The sequence below is a fragment of the Astatotilapia calliptera genome, chromosome 12 (genome assembly GCF_900246225.1).
Source record: "Astatotilapia calliptera chromosome 12, fAstCal1.2, whole genome shotgun sequence".
In the NCBI taxonomy this organism is placed as follows: domain Eukaryota; kingdom Metazoa; phylum Chordata; class Actinopteri; order Cichliformes; family Cichlidae; genus Astatotilapia; species Astatotilapia calliptera.
In genome coordinates, this window is record NC_039313.1 from 37,017,246 (window position 1) to 37,036,538 (window position 19,293).

At 47.9% G+C, this 19,293-nt stretch overlaps 3 protein-coding genes and 1 non-coding gene across 5 annotated transcripts; 3 read left to right on the top strand and 1 right to left on the bottom strand.

Moving 5' to 3' along the window:
* The first annotated feature begins 2,361 nt into the window (after positions 1 to 2,361).
* On the top strand, positions 2,362 to 2,467 carry LOC113034433 (U6 spliceosomal RNA). The gene has a single exon (XR_003274177.1). It is a non-coding gene; the product is annotated as a U6 spliceosomal RNA (small nuclear RNA).
* Positions 2,468 to 2,813: 346 nt separating this feature from the next.
* On the top strand, positions 2,814 to 8,013 carry gstt2 (glutathione S-transferase theta 2). The gene is made up of 5 exons (XM_026187087.1): positions 2,814 to 3,167; positions 3,709 to 3,796; positions 6,488 to 6,638; positions 6,821 to 6,997; positions 7,620 to 8,013. Exons 1-5 carry the CDS (start codon positions 3,044 to 3,046, stop codon positions 7,764 to 7,766), a joined length of 687 nt encoding a protein of 228 aa, XP_026042872.1. The 5' UTR covers positions 2,814 to 3,043; the 3' UTR covers positions 7,767 to 8,013.
* A 101-nt stretch (positions 8,014 to 8,114) lies between these two features.
* On the bottom strand, positions 8,115 to 14,427 carry chek2 (checkpoint kinase 2). The gene is made up of 15 exons (XM_026187084.1): positions 14,096 to 14,427; positions 13,648 to 13,924; positions 13,050 to 13,174; positions 12,813 to 12,945; positions 12,639 to 12,729; positions 12,477 to 12,573; positions 12,046 to 12,099; positions 11,869 to 11,933; positions 10,852 to 10,951; positions 10,664 to 10,750; positions 10,402 to 10,565; positions 9,030 to 9,145; positions 8,652 to 8,737; positions 8,368 to 8,442; positions 8,115 to 8,289 (listed from the first exon to the last, which is right to left on the bottom strand). Exons 2-15 carry the CDS (start codon positions 13,913 to 13,915, stop codon positions 8,179 to 8,181), a joined length of 1,572 nt encoding a protein of 523 aa, XP_026042869.1. The 5' UTR covers positions 13,916 to 13,924; positions 14,096 to 14,427; the 3' UTR covers positions 8,115 to 8,178.
* Positions 14,428 to 14,437: 10 nt separating this feature from the next.
* On the top strand, positions 14,438 to 19,091 carry entr1 (endosome associated trafficking regulator 1). Of its 2 annotated transcripts, none has more exons than XM_026187085.1 (9): positions 14,438 to 14,508; positions 14,586 to 14,692; positions 16,010 to 16,221; positions 16,319 to 16,460; positions 16,544 to 16,617; positions 16,697 to 16,808; positions 16,912 to 16,974; positions 17,058 to 17,197; positions 17,672 to 19,091. In XM_026187085.1, exons 1-9 carry the CDS (start codon positions 14,466 to 14,468, stop codon positions 17,760 to 17,762), a joined length of 984 nt encoding a protein of 327 aa, XP_026042870.1. In that variant the 5' UTR covers positions 14,438 to 14,465; the 3' UTR covers positions 17,763 to 19,091. The 2 variants fall into 2 exon arrangements, with proteins under 2 accessions (XP_026042870.1, XP_026042871.1); XM_026187086.1 differs by having other exon boundaries at positions 16,127 to 16,221; positions 17,672 to 18,549.
* The last annotated feature ends 202 nt before the right edge of the window (positions 19,092 to 19,293 follow it).

Below are 19,293 nucleotides of genomic sequence, written 5' to 3' on the forward strand. Positions count from 1 at the left end.
GAGAAAACAGGTGTTTTTAAAATTCTCTTTCACTACTTGTGTCCTACAGATTTAAACTAAGTACACTCATTAGAATGAGAAAGTTCTAAATAACTCTGAATACATTTTATATTGTCATGTGCTAATATTATGTCAATACAACAAAAGGTTCAGTTACCTTCGTACAAAAACTGTTCATAGAGCTACTTTATACTTTCTTACTTTGGTACATTTCACAGCTTTTGAGTAAAAAACTTGCTTCAGTACTTCAACTGGAGTATTTTAACCCACGTATCTGTACTTCTGTTTGAGTAAAGAAAGTCTGTACGTTTGCCGCCTCTGGTTAAAACCGATGAGTTATGAAATTTAGGCTACGTCCACGGGTATTTTTGAAAACGCAGATTTTTCTATGCGTTTGCATCTTTCGTCCACACGTAAACGGCGTTTTCGGTCACTGAAAACGGAGATTTCTAAAAACGCCTGCCAGGGTGGATATTTTCTAAAACTCCGTTTTTGCATTTAAGTGTGGACGAGAAAAACGGAGAAAAAGCAGCGTCAAAGGTGTGCACCTTTTTTGACGTCACAGTGTGCGCCACGTTATTGTTTCGGTGAAATGGATTTCTACAATACTGTTACTGTTACTTGAACTCTCTGCAGTGTTTAAATGCTTACATACACACACACAGTTTCCGTCCCTCCACACATACCACTCGGTTCTGCTTCTATGCCCCATCCTTGTTTACTTTTTCCCACCGAGGCTTCTAGTCTTCTGATTGGCCAACATTTCTACACGGTTAGGACTATAGCGCCACCTGCTGCTTTGGCATGTTCATAGCAGGGGCGGATCTAGAGAAATTTTCTTAGGGTGGCATGAGGGTGGCATTTTTTTTTTTCAAACACATATGCAGGTGGTTACATATGGTTACATGATTCAAATGCAGTAAGTATGCACGTTTTTCATATAAATATAGTCGATAACTTAATTATTGTCTGTAGCCCACATAATTACACACTAGTTACATAAAACATGTGAGTTTTGATGCTATGTACTGTATAGCCTGTATGATAAATAAATATGTTGCCCAATAAGTATAAACTCCAGAAAGCTACACAACATGGGGCGCTTCATTTACAAACACAAGTCTAACTTGAGTTTCACTGTTTTTGTTAGAAAACAGTCACATTGTTGCAGCTTAAATTACACAAAATGTCAGAAATCTGCACTGTCATGAACAAACATGTAAACCTAATTTTTCATGATTTGTTGGATGAACCCTCTGAGGTCTGAAACACAACCGGACATTTGTGACTCCTTTTGAGTTTACGTTTGTATTTCACCCTCAGATTGTTTCATTTTATTTTTTCCCCCGTTGCCTTGTTTGGTGTCTTTTAAGCTCAACTGAATTTAGTTGTTTTTTTCACTGACATACTGCATTAGTGTTACTGATCTGAAACCACACAAAGAACTTAAGATCCTAGTAGTATTTTTTACTGTAAAAAAAAAAAACAGTAAATTTTTATAACTTGAAATGCAAATATAAAACGTACATTTTGTAAACATAAACAACTATTTATCTAAAAATGCAGCCGATACACCTGCTGTTTTTCATTTTGTACAACCATTTAAAAATCTTACTAAAACTAAAATGAGAGAACAATCAGGTGTGGCAATAAGATGCCCCACAAATGATGTGTGCCAGTAAAAACAAGTTTGTCCACCAAAAGACAGAAGAGCACAGGGACAAACCTGCAGGCCCGACAACAGCTGGTGTATCACTCCGCTGGTTTTCTACTTAGTGACAGTGTTTACAAATGTGCCTCTGTGACAGTCATTAGTGCCCTCACTGACACACAAAACAAAATGACTACACAACAGAACGACTACACAACACAACACACTAAGTAAACACTCCACACTAAACGTCACAAATCTGCCACATCTAAACTCTCACTCTGTCTCTCTCACTTGCTCGCTCTGTCTCGCTCGCCCTGTTACCGTCACTCCCCAAACTTTTCCCTCTTCCTAAACAACCAAATCCCACATGTTGACTTTTTTTTAATTGGTCGATATGGTGCATTTTTCCACCAATAAGAAAGAGGTGGCTTTTTTCCTTTCTTTACTGTTTTCGCGCTGTCTTTAGAAAACGCTTAAAACACACACACACAAACGTGACGACAGTATTTAGAACGAAGCGTGGCTGATATATATGATCATAACTCTGGATTTACTGGCCTGTAATTAAAATTTAAAAACTTTGAAGTTGGAACTTTCAATGTGGGCTGAAATAGGCTGCAGCTTGTTGCTGTGTCAGCTTACATCAGTCATCAGTGAGCGCCTCCAGCGCAGACGGGCTCATAAGGCGCAGACGGGCCGGGGTGGTCGTGTTACTTCGGTAGCACATATACTAAAATTGGAACGATACAGAGAAGATTAGCATGGCCCCTGCGCAAGGATGACACGCAAATTCGTGAAGCGTTCCTCATTTTCTTTAGAACTAATTCGACTCTGAAATAGTTTGAGAGAGAAGGTTTATTAATGACGAGAGATAAGCACAGCAGCTGTTCATGCAGTCTGAACACAGCACACGCCACGGACACGCTCCCAGTTTACAGGAGAACAGAATAATCCTTCAATTGTCCCACAAGGGGAAATTTGGTTGTGTCAGCAGCAATAAAAACACACATATATGCAAAAAGAACAGGACACAGAACAAAAAACACAATTTTTACATATTTAAGCTGAGAAAAGCAATGTGAGGTTATAACAGTAGAAGCTGCTGCAGTGCTGATGTAAACCTCTATGATTGTTGGGTGACTACACAGAGGAAGAGGGTCGTCCTGTCATGATGCTTCTGTGTTTCCTCTGAAGGAGGTGTCAAGGAGGCGCTGCAGTGTCCTCCAAGGAAGCTGTAACCTTTTCTGGGCTGCAGTTGTCTGTGCGGCTGCAGGGGGCGCTGTGGAGCAGCTGTCAGGCTGCAGAACCTCAGGGGAAGACGGACGGCTACCTGCTCACGCTTTTTGTGCTTTTTTCGCTGGTTTAACGGATAAAAACGCCTCGGTCACCATGGCAACAGGCCGGCTGGTGGAGGTGTACCTGGACCTTCTATCGCAGCCCTGCCGGGCGGTGCACATCCTGCTCACCTGCACCAAAATCCCGCACAAAGTGCGCGCCGTGGCGCTGCGGAAAGGTGAGCTACTGACAGGCTGGTTAACCAACCAGCCGGTTAACTAACCGACTAGCCGAGCGGCTAACTAGTCCTCTGACGGCCTGCTCACCCGTGTACGCACTCGGCGCACTTAGAGCAGTTTGTGGGCACACAACTTCAGCTGAACTCCGACCCAAAGAACTTTGACCTACATCCGAGCGGTGCACAGAGCCCGCCAGACCTCACTCAAAATCTCCGGATTTATGCTCTCTCTGACCCCGTGAGAGGAAACTGCATCCGAACCGAGCTGATCCTCATAGAAAACGTCATGAGACTGGTCGGGGACATTCGGCGCTCTTAAACTCACCGAATGTCCGATTTTCACACAGTTTACATGTTTCGGAAACAAAAAATAACAACAGATCATTATTCTGGGAATCTTAAATCACTTGGTTTCCCATCGGAGTTCTGAATGAAGCTGCTGCTCAGACTTCTGTCTGCATTAGAGCGCACACGCTGCAGGCCGCTTTATATGACCTGAGTTTTGAGTGGACTTTGTTTTTAGCTTCTCTTGTGTGTGCAGGAGAACATCGGACTCCGACCTTCACCAAGCTGAACCCCATGCAGAAGGTTCCTGTCATGGTGGACGACGGCTTTGTCCTCACAGAGAGGTACACACACACACACACACAAAATTCAATTTTATTTACACAGCACCAAATCGCAACAACAGTCGCCTCAAGGTGCTTTATATTGTACAGTAGATCGTACAATAATACACACAGAGAAAAACCCAACAATCATATGACCCCCTATGAGCAGCACTTTGGCAACAGTGGGAAGGAAAAACTCCCTTTTAACAGGAAGAAACCTCCAGCAGAACCAGGCTCAGGGAGGGGCGGGGCCATCTGCTGTGATTGGTTGGGGTGAGAGAAGGAAGACAGGATAAAGACATGCTGTGGAAGAGAGACAGAGGTTAATAACAGATATGATTCAGTGCAGAGAGGTCTGTTAACACATAGTGAGTGAAGAAGGTGACTGGAAAGGAAACACCCAGTGCATCATGGGAATCCCCCGGCAGCCTACGTCTATTGCAGCATAACTAAGGGAGGATTCAGGGTCACCTGGTCCAGCCCTAACTATATGCTTTAGCAAAAAGGAAAGTTTGAAGCCTGATCTTGAAAGTAGAGATAGTGTCTGTCTCCTGAATCCAAACTGGAAGCTGGTTCCACAGAAGAGGGGCCTGAAAACTGAAGGCTCTGCCTCCCATTCTACTTTTAAATACTCGAGGAACAACAAGTAGGCCTGCAGAGCGAGAGCGAAGTGCTCTAATAGGGTGATATGGTACTACAAGGTCATTAAGATAAGATGGGGCCTGATTATTTAAGACCTTGTATGTGAGGAGCAGGATTTTGAATTCTGGATTTAACAGGAAGCCAAAACAGGAGAAATCTGCTCTCTCTTTCTAGTCCCTGTCAGGACTCTTGCTGTATGGGCAGAAATCTGTGCCATCAGAAACTGAATTTGAATAAGTTCAGTTTGAATTTGAATTGTAACTTGAATAAATGCTTTTGAAAACTGAATTTGAATTAGTCTAATTTGAAATTGAATTTATATTTTGAAAATGAATTGATTTGCTTTGAAACTGCATTTTATCCTTTAAAAATTCAGCTCTGGAATAATTTCAGTTTCACTTCTCACCATTCAATTTCAGTTCTACAATTCAATTTCAGTTCCAAAATTCAGTTTTTTGGAACTTACATCCGGTTCCGGTTCAAGCACAGATGAATAGAACTACGTTTTACTAGCGGACCGAAAGTGTTACCGACGGGAATCTACAGCGTCTTGAGCTGAATTAAGACTTCAGAAGTCATTCGTCATGTCGAATGACCAGCGGATAAACTCTCAGGTTGGTAATAAATGTATTACATGTATAAGAACAAGCGTCAAGTTAACAAATGATAGCCGTACAGTAACTTTTATGCTTATTGTAGCTGCTAGCTAAAAACGCTAATTTAGCGTAGTTTGCCTTGAATTCAGCTTTGACAAACAAATATATCACTTCAAACAGAGGTGATCCAGTAATGCTGCACTAATGAATTAGACTAACTACTCACTTTAGCTAAAGTTATTAAGTTAGCTAAAGAGTTGGGATGCTGTGTAAGACATAAATAAAGCTAAAACACAAAGGTTTGGACACCGTTTTGCATGTTTCCCTTCTGTAGGGGTCTCTGCAAGCATACAGAGGGGGTACTCTGAGAGGGTCCAAGATGACAACTTTGGAATTCTACTAGAAACAGTCGATCATATTTGTTGTCAAAGCTGAATTCAAGGCAAACTACGCTAAATTAGCGTTTTTAGCTAGCAGCTACAATAAGCATAAAAGTTACTGTACGGCTATCATTTGTTAACATGACACTTGTTCTTATACATGTAATACATTTATTACCAACCTGAGAGTTTATCCGCTGGTCATTCGACATGACGAATAACTTCTGAAGTCTTAATTCAGCTCAAGACGCTGTAGATTCCCGTCAGTAACACTTTCGGTCCGCTAGTAAAACGTAGTTCTATTCATCTGCGCTTGAACCGGAACCGGATGTAAGTTCCAAAAAACTGAATTTTGGAACAGAAATTGAATGGTGAGAAGTGAAACTGAAATTATTCGAGAGCTGAATTTTTAAAGGATAAAATGCAGTTTCAAAGCAAATCAATTCATTTTCAAAATATAAAATTCAATTTCAATTTAGACTAATTCAAATTCAGTTTTCAAAAGCATTTATTCAAGTTACAATTCAGATTCAATCTGAGCAATTCAAATTGAACTTATTCAAATTCAGTTTCTGATGGCACAGATTTCTGCCCATATTGCTGCAGCATTTTGGATTAGCTGAAGGCTTTTCAGGGAGTTTTTAGGACTTCCTGATAATAATGAATTACAGTCGTCCAGCCTGGAAGTAATAAATGCATGAACTAGTTTTTCAGCTTCACTCTGAGACAGGATATTTCTAACTTCTCCTTCTCTCACCCCAACCAATCACAGCAGATGTCCCCGCCCCTCCCTGAGCCTGGTTCTGTCGGAGGTTTCTTCCTGTTAAAAGGGAGTTTTTCCTTCCCACTGTCGCCAAAGTGCTTGTTCATAGGGGGTCATATGGTTGTTGGGTTTTTCTCAGTGTCTATGAAGCGCCTTGAGGCGACTTTTGTTGTGATTTGGCGCTATATAAATAAAATGGAATTGAATTAACTTTAGAGATTAAAACACACACACGCTCACTCATTTAAAGTGTGTTCCTGTGAGGCAGGACGGGTCACGTCGGAATCACATGCTCAGTGTAAACGTCAGGTTGTGTCATGTGTTGCAGCGACGCCATCCTGAAGTACCTCACCACCAAGTACGATGTCCCAGAGCACTGGTATCCACGGCAACCAGAGAGACGAGCCCGAGTGGACGAGTACACAGCGTGGCATCACACCAACACACGACCGCACGCTGCTAAAGTCTTCATCCTGGAGGTATGGAGCCAAAATCCTGATTTTGTAAAACACGTCTTCAAATATCTGAAATCAGCTGATCAGGAGACGGCAGCGTGGGGTTCTGTGATGACGCCGCACCTGTTCTGACATCATCAGGAATATAAAGCTGCTGTAATGCCATGAAGGAGCTCAGGTGTGCTTTGTGTCTCCGCCCACCTCAGGTGCTGCTCCCAGCTCAGTCTGGCTCTCCGGTGGATGAGGCCCGTTTGAATCGCGCTCTCTCCGACCTCGACGACACGCTGGATAAACTGGAGTCCATGTTTCTTCGCCGCCAGCCTTTCCTTTGCGGTGATGACATCACTGTGGCCGACCTGCTCGCGGCGTGCGAGCTCACGCAGGTCAGTTTCTGGATGCTCAAGCCCCGCCCCCCTCAGCGAAGCTTTTTGTCTCTTTGGGTATGTTCAGAGAGCTCGTCTCCAAACAGCTGCAGTGAAACTGAGACACAAACAGGAAATGGAGATGCTTCCCCTTCAAAGTAAAAGTTGTAATTCTGCACTGCTGCCAACAAAAGTGCAGCTTTTACTTTGAAAGCAGAGCATGTCTGTTTGTGTTGCACTTTTTAACTTGTCCCTGCCCCAGCGAGCAGTTACAGACATGATACTCTTGTGATGAGGAAGAGGATCAATAGGGGGTCCACGACCCTTTTAGGGACTCTCCAGTTGTTGTTCTTAGAACTGAAGAAGCTTCTCTGATTAAGTCCCAAAGCTTTTCTTTCTGAGCTCCTCAGACTACACTGAGCTGGATGTCTGAGAACCTTCACAGACTGAGTTCAGATTATTGCTTCTCTTCTCATGAAGGATGCTCCACTGTCTCCTCTGCTAAAGGAAGCACTGAAGCTCCTTTCCTTACTCTGAGGACTGACAGCTGATTAGAAACGCTCCCGAGAGGAGCGGGCACTCTGAACGTACCCTCTGTTTGTGTCTGTATGGTTCTGAGCATGCTCAGTGTGTCTCCTTGCAGCCTCTGGGCGGGGGCAGAGACGTCCTGAAGGAGCGTCCTCAGCTGCAGCGGTGGAGGAGTCGAGTCCAGTCGGCCGTCGGTGAGGCATTTGACGAAGCTCACAGCGTCCTGTATGCCCTCAGAGACCGCCGCCGAGCCCGTCTGTGACATCGGCATGAGGGGGAGGAGTTAGTCGAGGGTGTGAGGAGGATAAAGGAGTGGCTCAATTTCACTTTGATTTCTCTGCTTTAAAAACCTCAGAGGCCTTCGAGCCGTCACAGAGTTCCTGGACTCTGATCGATGACAGAATCAATAAATCTATCGATGAATCAATGTTGGAGTTCAATGTTTGAATCAGCTGAAGCACTTTAACAGGAAATGAGCTTTGAAATGAAAATAAAAAAAGCTGCTTGTACTTTGCCCCTTGAGTGTCTGTGACTGAGCGCCCCCCGCAGGCTGGAGGAGGAGCTGCGGCGCTGTAGGCGTGTTCAAACGAGCACATTAAAGAGACTCAGCAAAAATGTAAAAATCTTTATTAGAAAACTTTATTTACACCAGGTTCAGCAGCAGAGACATGTGACTACACAGAGGAAGAGGGCGGGCCTTGGCTCCGTTTGGCAGGATGTTGCTCCTCGCCATCTCCTTCTCGTCCTCGTTTCCTCAGGTGTCTTCCTGAGGTCGACTCCGCCTCCTGCAGGGGGAGGAGCTCAATGGATCAGGAGGCAGAGTCATGGTTGTACTGTGTGTGTGGTTGTGTATGTGTGGTTACCATGGCAGCAGCAGCCCCCCCTCCCTCTGCAGACGGGTACATGAGCCTGTGCGCCGTCTCCAACATCTTCTGGTCCTGCAACCATCACAGAGTGAGCAGCCTACACTTCCCACAATGCACCTGAACATCTTTAACCCTCTTAAGACTTGCTGCTGTGGCGTCAGCTGTGCTGCAGACAGCCAACCGCCATCGTTGAGGGCGGAGTCACTACAAAAACACTGAACACAGCCTGGTGTGTGGTTATTTGGGTGGGTGGGGGGGCGGGGCGTCAGGTGAGGCGTTACCTGTAGCCAGGGGTGCTGCAGAGCTTCCTCGATGCTCATCCTCTTCATCGGATCAACGACCAGCAGCTTCCTCACCACGTCTTTGGCTGAAACACAAACGGGTCATATGAGTCCAAACACAGGAAGCTCCGCCCTTCACCCTCAGGTTCCAAACAAGATGGAACCAAAACAGTGCTGTGCAAAAGTCCTGAGCCCCCCGACGCACTGTGGAACACGCAGTGACTCACTGACACACCTGAACACACCGTGAGCCTGACGGTGACTCTGCGGTGTGAGTGGCTCTCGTTTGCTCATTTCTAGAAAAATCTCAGCGAGCGCCCGACAGCGAGCCAGTCATCACTAACAGTATCGATAAAGTTTAACTGAAGCAGCTCGTACCTTGATCAGAGACGCTCGTCCACTTGGACTGAACCATGGTGAACTCTCCTCTGATGATCTGATCGGTGACCGACTGATGACCAAAGCTCTCGTGGAACGGAGGGTAACCTCCCAGGCTGACACGGGAGGAGAGAGAGGAGGACTCAGTGATGAAGCTGGAGTTTCAGCAAATCATCAAACGTTACATAGAAATTTTCACAGCTTTCAGGTGGAGATGTTTGACCTCTGACCCTGGCTGTTTCTCTGCGGCTTCCTCGACAGTCACACGCCTGCAGGAGCCAGGTGACATCGCCGCCGAAGTTCCATAAATGACTCGTAAACCACGAGTCATTTATGGAAACCGAGTCCTACAGGGATAAAAAGCGGACGCGTATTCTGCTTCTTCTTCGTTGGTGGTGTGAGCAGGCGTAGGACGCTGTGAACACCTCGGACAGCGACGCGTGCCGAGGTCTCGGGAATCAGCCGGTCGCTGCAGAAATGCAGTTTCTGTCAGACTCTGCCGCTGACAGCCAGCGTTTTCTGTCTGTATGTAATACGGATTCATCCCAGGGAGGAGCCTTTCTGAGGTCAAAGGTCAGGTGACCAGGGACTGAACATGGGTGTAAAAGCAGCCGATGCCCACGAGCACGTTTAACACTCTGGGGTCGACAGAGGTACCGGCGCGTCAAAATCACACGACCAATTTAAGACGACACAGCAACCAGCGACCCAGAGTCTCGTTTCAACCTGGGTCGAAGGTGCGGACTTCAAACTTTATACCAGTTCTGACAGAGTCTGAATGGGTTATGATAAAAGTACACGCCACGTTTTTCTGAATAAAACTGTGTTTACAGCAGGAAGAACGGGCAGTGCTAGCAAACACTTCCCTATTGGTGTTACTGTGTACCATGTCAACCAATCAAAAAATGATATGGCAACATGTGGCACTTGGTTGTTTAGGAAGAGGGGGAAGTTTGAAGAGTGCGGTCAGAGTGCGGTCAGAGTGCGGTCAGAGTGCGGTCAGAGTGTTGTGTTGTAATTGTTTTATTTAGAAATGTAAAATTTCTTTTTGCACTTCAAGTTATGAAAATGATTCGTTAAACATGTTTGTGGGCTTTACAGAAAAAAATAAAGTTTTTCTACTCTGAAGTTTTTTTCGTCTGAATATAGATCAATTGTGCGATCGATGTCAATGGCTCCACGCAGGAAGTAGAAACAGACTCTGGCGTGCCGGCAGCGGCTCTGTTTTCATGTGCCGAGGGTAACCAGGCGGGCAAACGAGCGAGCGCACGAGTCGAGGCGGCGCGACAGGTGAATGAACGAAAGCGTTTCCCTGACAACACAAATCATCCATCATCATCAATCATCCCTGCAGCAGGAGGCCGGAGCCTACCAGACGAAGAGCAGCACGCCGAGGCTCCAGGCGTCCACGGCGAGCCCGTAACCTGTGGTGGACGCGTGCGTGAACACCTCCGGAGCCAGGTAAGATGGAGTCCCACACAGAGTCCTCATCAGCACCGCCTCCTCCAGGATCCGTGACTGGTTAAAGTCCGTCACCTGACGCGCGCGCGCGCACGCACACACACACACACACACACACTCAGGAGGGAGGAGGTGGTGATGCTGCAGGTGATGCTGCAGGTGAGCGCACGTACCTTGATGAGACACACATCGTCCTGTGAGGACAGCAGGATGTTCTCCGGCTTCAGGTCTCTGTGGATGATCCCGTTACTGTGGAGATACTACACACACACACACACACACACACAGAGTTACAGTCGCTGCACCTGTGTGTGTTTGTGTGTGTGTGCGCGTGCTCGTTACCATAGCAACACCAGCTAACCTCCACAGCACGAAGCATCTGGTAAAAATAAAGTTTGGCAACAGATTCGTTGAGCTGCTGCTTCGACTTCACTCTGTGGAACAGCTCCCCCCCCTCCATCCTGACAGGTGAGAGAGAGACACAGGTGAGAGAGAGAGACACACAGGTGAGAGAGAGACACACACACACAGGTGAGAGAGAGACACAGGTGAGAGAGAGACACAGGTGAGAGAGAGACACAGGTGAGAGAGAGACACAGGTGAGAGAGAGGCTGCGTCCACACTAGCGTTCACAGAGTTGTACGTCCACATTGAAACGGCCAAAAACGCTTCCGTTCCAGTCCTGCACATGCGTGAAACGCAAGAAGATTCGACCTGCCTCATTTCTGTCTGCCGTTTATTTACGTTCCGGCTCGTTGACACGTCGGCAAAATGTGGAGGAAAAGCACCGAGTTTTTTAAATAGACTCACAATGAGGTGGAGTCGTTGCTGCAAGTAACACAAAAGTACAAAGTTGCAAAAGCGAGTGAGAATTAAAGAATTTGAAGAAAAGCTCTCAGGAGCATGTACAGGCTGATGTTGATCTTTAATAGGGCTGTCAAACAAAACAACTGCTGTGTAACGCCCTCCGCTATCTCAGTTTAATTGGTCACATGACTGCATCACATGACTATGTGATAAGCCTTCTTAATCTGTTTTACCAAGTTGAGGATGTAAGCACGCTCCTCCCGCAACACGCGGTCCATTTGGGCGTAGTCTGACACCACGATCTGGTTGTCCATATCAGTCTTGGGAGGGGACAGACAGAACTGAATAAGGCCAATTTTGGCCTTGTCCACTCGGGTCACACCAGTGTTGGCAACTCTTTGGAAAAGCACCGTGTTCAAATGTATCAGTTTTCAAAACGCGGCGTTTTCCTTGAGCGAAAACGGCGTCTCAGTTTGGACGGGAGGCCAAAACGGAGAGAAAAAAACAAAAACGTATTAGTGTGGACGTGGCCTGAGAGACGGGTGAGAGAGACAGGTGCAGTTTCACGCACAGCTCCAACACGATGTAGAAACTTTCCTCCGTCTGATAGAAGTCCTCCGTCTTTATGAGACAAGGCTGCAGGAGACAAGGAGTGAAGAGAAGGAAAGGAAGGATGAGTGTTGTTACTGGCGATAAAGGAGCGTTCCTGTACTTGTGCTTTTTCTTCTTCTTCGTTGGTGTTACTCACGTGGTCGACCCTCTGCAGGATGTCAATCTCCGTCTTTGCGTTTCGTGTCGCCGTCTGTGATTGGACAGAAAAATAAGTTGTTGTTCCCCTTCAACTCAAAATAAGGTTGAGACGCCATGTTTGTAGTTCTCTGGGAGGTATCTGTGTTTTCACACCTTGCTGACATTTCATTGGGTTAAACTGAGTTCAATTCAATACCTGATTGGCTGGCACCAGAAATATTTAAATTAAGCAGTGTACTGAGAGTTTCCCACCCCCCTAGTGGTGATTTCATGCAGTGCACTGTTAGTTTGACAGAGAGGGGTGTCTGCATTTTTGACGCTATTAAAATTCATAAATGAACTGACACCATCACACCTGCTGACAAACACGCAGTCGAAAGAAACGAGCAGCGGGTCTCAGCCAATCAGAGAGCAGATGAGGCGACTCACCCCTTCAGACTGAAAGTTCTTCTTGTTTATGATTTTCACTGCAAACTTCCTGCAGGTGGATCGCTCGAAAGCCAGCCGGACCTCGCCACACACTCCTCTGAAACACACACAGTCAGCAGGGTGGCACAGGAAATGACATCACAACGCCACGAAACAACTCACGTGCCGATGCGTCGCGTCAGTAGGTATTTGTCTTGCAGGTCTCTGGGTAGGCTGGACTGATCGTCCGACATCAGGTCGATGAAGACAAAGACTGCAGAGAGACATGAGCAGGAGGTGAGACCGGCACCAGGGTGTCCAGGTGTTTTCAGGTGCTGTTCTTGTGGGCGGAGTCACCTCGGTTTCGTTGTTCAGCCAGAGAGATGACGGCGTTATTGACCAGAGGAAGCTTCTTGTCTTTCCCGATCGGAATCCCATCGAGAAAAGTGCCGTTATTACTGAGGTCCTCCACGAAGACCTCCGAGCCCTCCTGACACACACAGGTGGAGAGGGCGACGTTAAAGCCCCGTGAGCGCAGTACTCACAGTACGATCAGTGCTAATATCAGTGGTAGTAGTACTGCAGTAGTCTCACTCTGTAGATCCTGAAGTGTTTCTTGCTGTAGATTCGGAACTTTCTGGAATTTCGGTCATTTGGATCCTCCAGGACGTAGTTACACTTGGAGTCCCGTCCAAACAGGTACTGGTCCTCTATGCAGTCTGTAAACAAACAAACAGGAAACAGGAAGTGCTCCTCTATGCAGTCTGTAAACAAACAAACAGGAAACAGGAAGTGCTCCTCTATGCAGTCTTCTATCCCCCCGTGGAATTACAAAACCTGCAATTCTGGGATTTTATTTGGTTGCTAATTAGCAGCAGCAGCTAGCTCATCCTTTGGTCACTGCTTGAAACAGGAAGAGGTGTTAAAAAACCAGGATGCCACGTCCATCTTTTATCTACAGTCTAAAGATCTGTCACACCTGAAGCACTGTCTGCTGAACAGAAGTATCCTGATTACTTCATGTGTTATTTAAAGTATGGAACAGCAGAGCTCGGCTGGCTGATTATGCTAATTCTGCTGCTAATTCTACTAATTACTATTTCCAGACACAGCACAATATGTTCAGTTTAATGGAACCTGATTAAGAACAGAGTGAACAGAGGACGAGCCGGCGTGTTGTGAGCAGCGGTACCGTGGCTCCTGAAGCCCGGGACCATGGGCAGTAGGCGGCCCCAGGGTTGCGGCTCGGGCTCCTCTGGGACGGACGCGAGCGTTACGGGGATGGTGTCCACGCTGCTCAGAGTCCCCGAGCCACTCGACGACTGACTGGCTGAGCTGGGCCCACTGGATGAACTGGAACCAGGCTGGGACTGGGACTGGGACTTGGCCTGGGACGGGGACAGGGTGGACTGGGTTTGGGACTGAGGACGCTCCCCCTCAGGAGTCCCCTTTTCAGACATCCTTCAGCTCTGCAGACACATGAGAGACAAAATCAAGAACAAGAGAAGAAGAGTTTGGGTTTCTGCCGCAGGATCGTGGACATCCGTGGGCTCGGAGCCCCAGAGCACACAGTGCAACATCCCCACGCCCCACTGTGGCAGCGTTCAAACACAGACCGCGTGTCCGAGACTCACACTCACCGTGAAACCGGAACCCCGCCGGTGCTGTCAGCATGCGCGCGCCTTCTCAGCGAGCTCTGCACTCAGCAGAGCCAGAACCAGCATCCGGGTCTCTGCGCGTCCACGAACCGCGACGCGTGCTTCGATTTCTTGACCGGGACCTTGCGGGACACGCGCTTCCTTGTGGGCTATTTTTTCTCTGACGTCACGAAGTGGTTCCAGCCAATGATAAGTGTGAATGTGGATCACGTGCACCGGGAGCCGTCGGCTGGTGTTTCCGGGTTTGGTTTGGTCCCGCAGAGGAGATTCAGAGGCTGATCGATAGTTATGATCGATACGTGAACGGAAGTCAGGGCGCGGAGCGAGCCACGTGTCTGTCTGCGAGTCCGACATGTCCAACCAGAGAGGCGGCAAGACTCTGATCATCACAGACGGTGAGTGTCCGGGGGGGAGGGGGTCTGCAGTCGCCATGTGAGCCTCCGTCACAGCTCCAGCTGTTCTGTGTGTGCAGATGAGGAGGTGGAGGGGGTGGAGGCGGAGGAGCTCAACCCGTTCTCCTTCAGAGAGTTTCTGCGCTGGAAGAACCAGGACCCGGACCCGGAGCAGGCACGCACTGAGGTCAGAACTGCACAGCTGCACAGCTGGAGGTGCACCTCTGTCCTAAGGCAGCGAGCACAAACACAGAGTGGGTCTGTGCTCACAGCTGTGACACGCGTGTACATGTGCATATTTAAAAGAGTGACACAAACTTCAAACCGCTGCGCTGTGGCGGTCGTGGATGTGATCGCTGTGGGCCGAGCGTGTAATCGGCTCACAGCTCAGACTCAAACCGTCCATCGGCCCCACGCTGAGTGTTCAGCCCACGTCATGCTGCTGTAACTGTTCTCATGAAACTGCAGAGGTGACCTGAGCTCAGCTGCTGTTTCTCAAAATCTGCAGAAAACAGCGTCTCCGTCACAAACACACGCGTGTCACAGCTGTGAGCACAGAACCACGCTGCCTGCTGGAGAAGGTCACCACCATCTCTTTGGTGTTGCTCATGTTCAGTTCAAGGTTAGGAAAATCCCAAAAAGCTGGTTGTGTTCATCTGGACGTTTTCAGTGGGAGTCTCATCATCAGGTGACTCCTTCGGTGTCAGCTGACTGCAGGTTCCAACCTTATAAACAGCACATCTGCATAACGACTGACACAGCAGTATGGGCCCACTCTAACCCACTGATGAGTCCCACTCACAGAGGGTTGGGGAATGGCTGCAGTCACTGTAAGATGGTGACAGGTGTTCCCTTAGGCCCCTCCATGCTTCGACATCAACAACCCACTGACAGGTGTCAGTATTTCCACGGCTGGACAGTTAAAAACAGTGTTTCTGCCGCTGCCACAGTGTAATCTCAAGTGTCCATCAAAAGGACCAATCACACCGGGAGCCTGTGCTTCTTTAAGCTCCGCCTACCCATAATAGCGTGAAACTAGCAGCGTGTTGGTTATGGAATATAATTTCGTACATTTCAGTTCAAATTCAATACCTGCGACTGATTCGCCGTTAACAACAAAGGCAGAAAACTTGATCAAATATCTGTTAACAGATGAAAACACAGTTTTCTCCTCTAAGCACACGGTCTGTCTATCATTAGTAGCTTACACAGGATGAGAACTTCAGCGCAGCATGCTTGAGTCTGTGTCCTCAGCACAGTCCAGGGGCCAGATGTTTGGTCCCCGTAAACACACTTGGCGCACAGCCTTAACCGTCTGCTCGGTGTAAACGTTGACGTACGTTTGGCTTCACAGCGACAAACAGACCAAAGCTCGTACGACCCGAGCCATGTTAGATATCGCTAACGTCACCTAACTTCGCCGAAGGTTAGCTGAGTTTAACATGTTTTCAGATTCTTCGTTATGCTAACATTCGTCCGTTTCTGGACCGCTTCCCTTCGACAGGCCGCCATTTTTTCCAAAACATTTCTTCAACCTCAGATTCGCAGTGAATCCTGGGATAGCGTGGACTACGAAGGATACACCCGACCCGCCTCACACAGCCTCTGTCTGTCTCATCAGGAGGAGGAGGAGGAGTGGGGGCGGAGCTTCCAGTCAGGCATTGGCAGCACCTCCTCCCTGTGCACAGAGGAGGAAGAAGAAGAGGAGGAGACCAGGTGAGTCAGATGAAGGGCGGGGCGTAAAAATGTCCGAGCAGCTTCTGTGCAGATGAAACTGCACCTGCCGTGAAGTCACCTTCACCTGTGTCACCAGGTTCTCCTCCAAACCTGAAGCAGCTGCAGGAGGAGGTGCAGTAGGAGGAGGAGAGAACTATGAAGGAGATGACGAGACCTCAATGGTTGAGCCAGCCACCTTCTGCAGGAGGAGGAGTGCCAGGAGCAGCCAGACGCAGCAGGTAACCCAACCACGGAGCGCTTAGTTCAGGGAGCGTGGGACAAAGCAGAACAGGCGTATTAACGAGCTCCTGTTCTGTCTCAGCTGAAGGAGGAGAACGCAGCACTGAGGAGGACCGTCAGGGAGCTGCAGAGGAGAGCCGAAGTGAACGAACGCAGGTTTGTACCAACCAATCACAGGACAGCGCCGCAATATGTCGCTGACCAATCATTTACCCAGCATGCCTCTGTCTCCCAGGGCGTCGCAGCTCTCGGAGGAGCTGCTGCAGAGGAGGCGTCAGGAAGAGAAGGAGGCCCAGGACCTGGAGAGCATGGTTCACTCTGTGGAGCAGAACCTCCACCTGATGACGGTACACACAAACACAGTGTTTGCATGAACGTGTGTGTGTGTGTGTGTGTGTGTGTGTGTGTGAGATTGTGTGTGTAAAAATACTCTACGTCTGTCCATGTTAGAGGCGAGCGGTGAAAGCGGAGAACGCCGTTTCCAAACTGAAGGCGGAGCTACAGCAGCTGCAGGTGAGATGGAGAATGAATCATTGATTATTGATAATCTGCTGGCTGTGTGTATCAGCGTGTGTGTGTGTGTGTGTGTGTTTGAGGCCGAGGTGGATTCTCTGCGGGCTGAGAACAACGGTCTGAAGTCGATGGAGTCTCAGGTCGTCATGACGATGAGGCAAAATGCTCAGGTGGCATCCGACTACCTGAACAAGATGGCGAGCCACGCCCACTCCTCCATCAGGTCAGTACCTGCAGACACATACAGCCATCAGCCATAACACCAAGCTGTTAATGCTGCTACTCTCTCCCTGTCACCTGTGTCTGTCTCACCTGTGTCTGTCTCACCTGTGTCTGTCTCACCTGTGTCTGTCTCACCTGTGTCTGTCTCACCTGTGTCTGTCTCACCTGTGTCTGTCTCACCTGTGTCTGTCTCACCTGTGTCTGTCTCACCTGTGTCTGTCACACCTGTCTCTGTCACACCTGTGTCTGTCTCACCTGTGTCTGTCTCACCTGTCTCTGTCTCACCTGTGTCTGTCTCACCTGTGTCTGTCTCACCTGTCTCTGTCTCACCTGTCTCTGTCTCACCTGTGTCTGTCTCACCTGTGTCTGTCACACCTGTCTCTGTCACACCTGTGTCTGTCTCACCTGTGTCTGTCTCACCTGTCTGTCTCACCTGTGTCTGTCTCACCTGTGTCTGTCTCACCTGTCTCTGCAGGCAGCTGCTGGGGGAAGCAGAGACTCTGCGTTTGGTGTCTCAGCTGCTGCAGTCCATCGATAAAATCTCCTCCCTGAACTCAGAGTCCTGAACTCCTTCGGACCTCCTGGTTGTCATGGAAACATCCAGGAGAGGTCTGTCTGTGAGATCAGAGGTCAGCAGGTATTTTATTTTGGAAGGCCCCAGCTATGCTGACTGCTGATTGGTGGACTGTGACTGTGTGAGGGCCGAGCATCATGTTGATTCATAAACTCTGTGATAGTAAAGCGCTCTGATGATCGGAGGTGTGCACCACAAAGACGACTTTTTGGCTGATCCGGGTGACTTCAGGGTTAACGTCGGTTTCCTGAAGGTGGCAGGCCAATCAGCTGTCCTGAACGTAGCGTCACCATTCCTGGAGGATCCCTCGGACCACTACGGGGAGAACGGGAGGGTCTGGGGGCTTCGTGCGCTGAGCTTCAATAGTCTTTTTTCCCCCTGTTGGCAGCAAGTTCAAGTTTATTTATATATCACATCTGTTGACAAAAGTAGTCAAAGCAGAAAACATAAAATAGGATAAAACAAAGTTGAAGCGGTTTCATTGTTCTGTAAACATTCATGTATTCGTGCTGAGCTCGTGTCAGGTTTGTAATGTGGCACACGCCACCCCCCCAATGCGCAGATCAAATCCTGGGTTATCTTGGCAGGTTGTAACCGGCTGTATCCTGATCGCCAGCGTTAGTGTAACATAAGGTAAAGATGCCATCTTGTATGTCCCAGCTCCAAGGGGGCGTGTCAGAGTGTTTACCTGGATAAATAAGGATGTATGCGTGACTTTTTCCAAAACTGATTGCAGCTTCTACTTCGTATAAAACAGGGGAACATCCTCACCGCCCGTGCAGAAGTGCAGCTTTCGTATTTGTTGCGTCTCATCGAGAAAAACACGATTGGCTAAAGAGACAACCAGGAAACAAGAACAAGTAAATAAGAGAAAGCATGATGTCTGATACAGTCGATCAGACAGGTCATTACCCACATATACAAAACCAACTATGATACACAATATAAAACAGGTGACTGGGTGTGTGTCTGTCTGTGTGTGCCCTGTGGTAGACCCGTCCAGGGTGTACCCTGTACCCACAGGCACCTGGGAAAGTTTTAGCCCCACCCCCCGTGACCCTGACCTGGATGAGAGGAAGAGAATGGATGAAAAATATGAGCCACAGAAAACAGAACAGCAGATGAAGCCATGAGAAATACACAGAAAGCCTAAACTGAGCTGGCGTCGCTTCGAGGACTCCGATCGTTCGACTGACTCGGGACTGTTGACTCGTTTAAGCTAACTTACATCCTGCTGTAACCAGGCAGATCAACTAATATGTACCAACAGAGAGACCTGATGTTTAATAATGATTAAATAAAAATGTTCAATAATAAGAAATGGTGTGTTACTGCCACCTGCTGGTGTGGAGTGTGAACTGCAGCCAAACAGAGTCCAGGATGTAGCACTGAGTAAAAGTGAAATGGAAGAAAATGTTAGATGAACTGGAGCTCTGTGAGTTAGGACTGGTTTTAAATGAAGTTTACTTTATTTATTTAAGGTACTTAAAAGGATGAATGTCTGCTCGCTTTAGCTCATGGTA

Coding starts and splice junctions, on each gene's coding strand:
- gstt2 (XM_026187087.1), top strand. CDS start 3,044: ATGGCAACAGGCCGGCTGGTGGAGGTGTACCTGGACCTTCTATCGCAG. Junction 3,797..6,487: donor GGCTTTGTCCTCACAGAGAG/GTACACACACAC, acceptor CATGTGTTGCAG/CGACGCCATCCTGAAGTACC. Junction 6,639..6,820: donor CTAAAGTCTTCATCCTGGAG/GTATGGAGCCAA, acceptor CGCCCACCTCAG/GTGCTGCTCCCAGCTCAGTC.
- chek2 (XM_026187084.1), bottom strand. CDS start 13,915: ATGTCTGAAAAGGGGACTCCTGAGGGGGAGCGTCCTCAGTCCCAAACC. Junction 8,738..9,029: donor GACGAGCGTCTCTGATCAAG/GTACGAGCTGCT, acceptor TTTGTGTTTCAG/CCAAAGACGTGGTGAGGAAG. Junction 8,290..8,367: donor GGGGGGCTGCTGCTGCCATG/GTAACCACACAT, acceptor CTCCCCCTGCAG/GAGGCGGAGTCGACCTCAGG.
- entr1 (XM_026187085.1), top strand. CDS start 14,466: ATGTCCAACCAGAGAGGCGGCAAGACTCTGATCATCACAGACG. Junction 14,509..14,585: donor GACTCTGATCATCACAGACG/GTGAGTGTCCGG, acceptor CTGTGTGTGCAG/ATGAGGAGGTGGAGGGGGTG. Junction 17,198..17,671: donor CACGCCCACTCCTCCATCAG/GTCAGTACCTGC, acceptor CTGTCTCTGCAG/GCAGCTGCTGGGGGAAGCAG.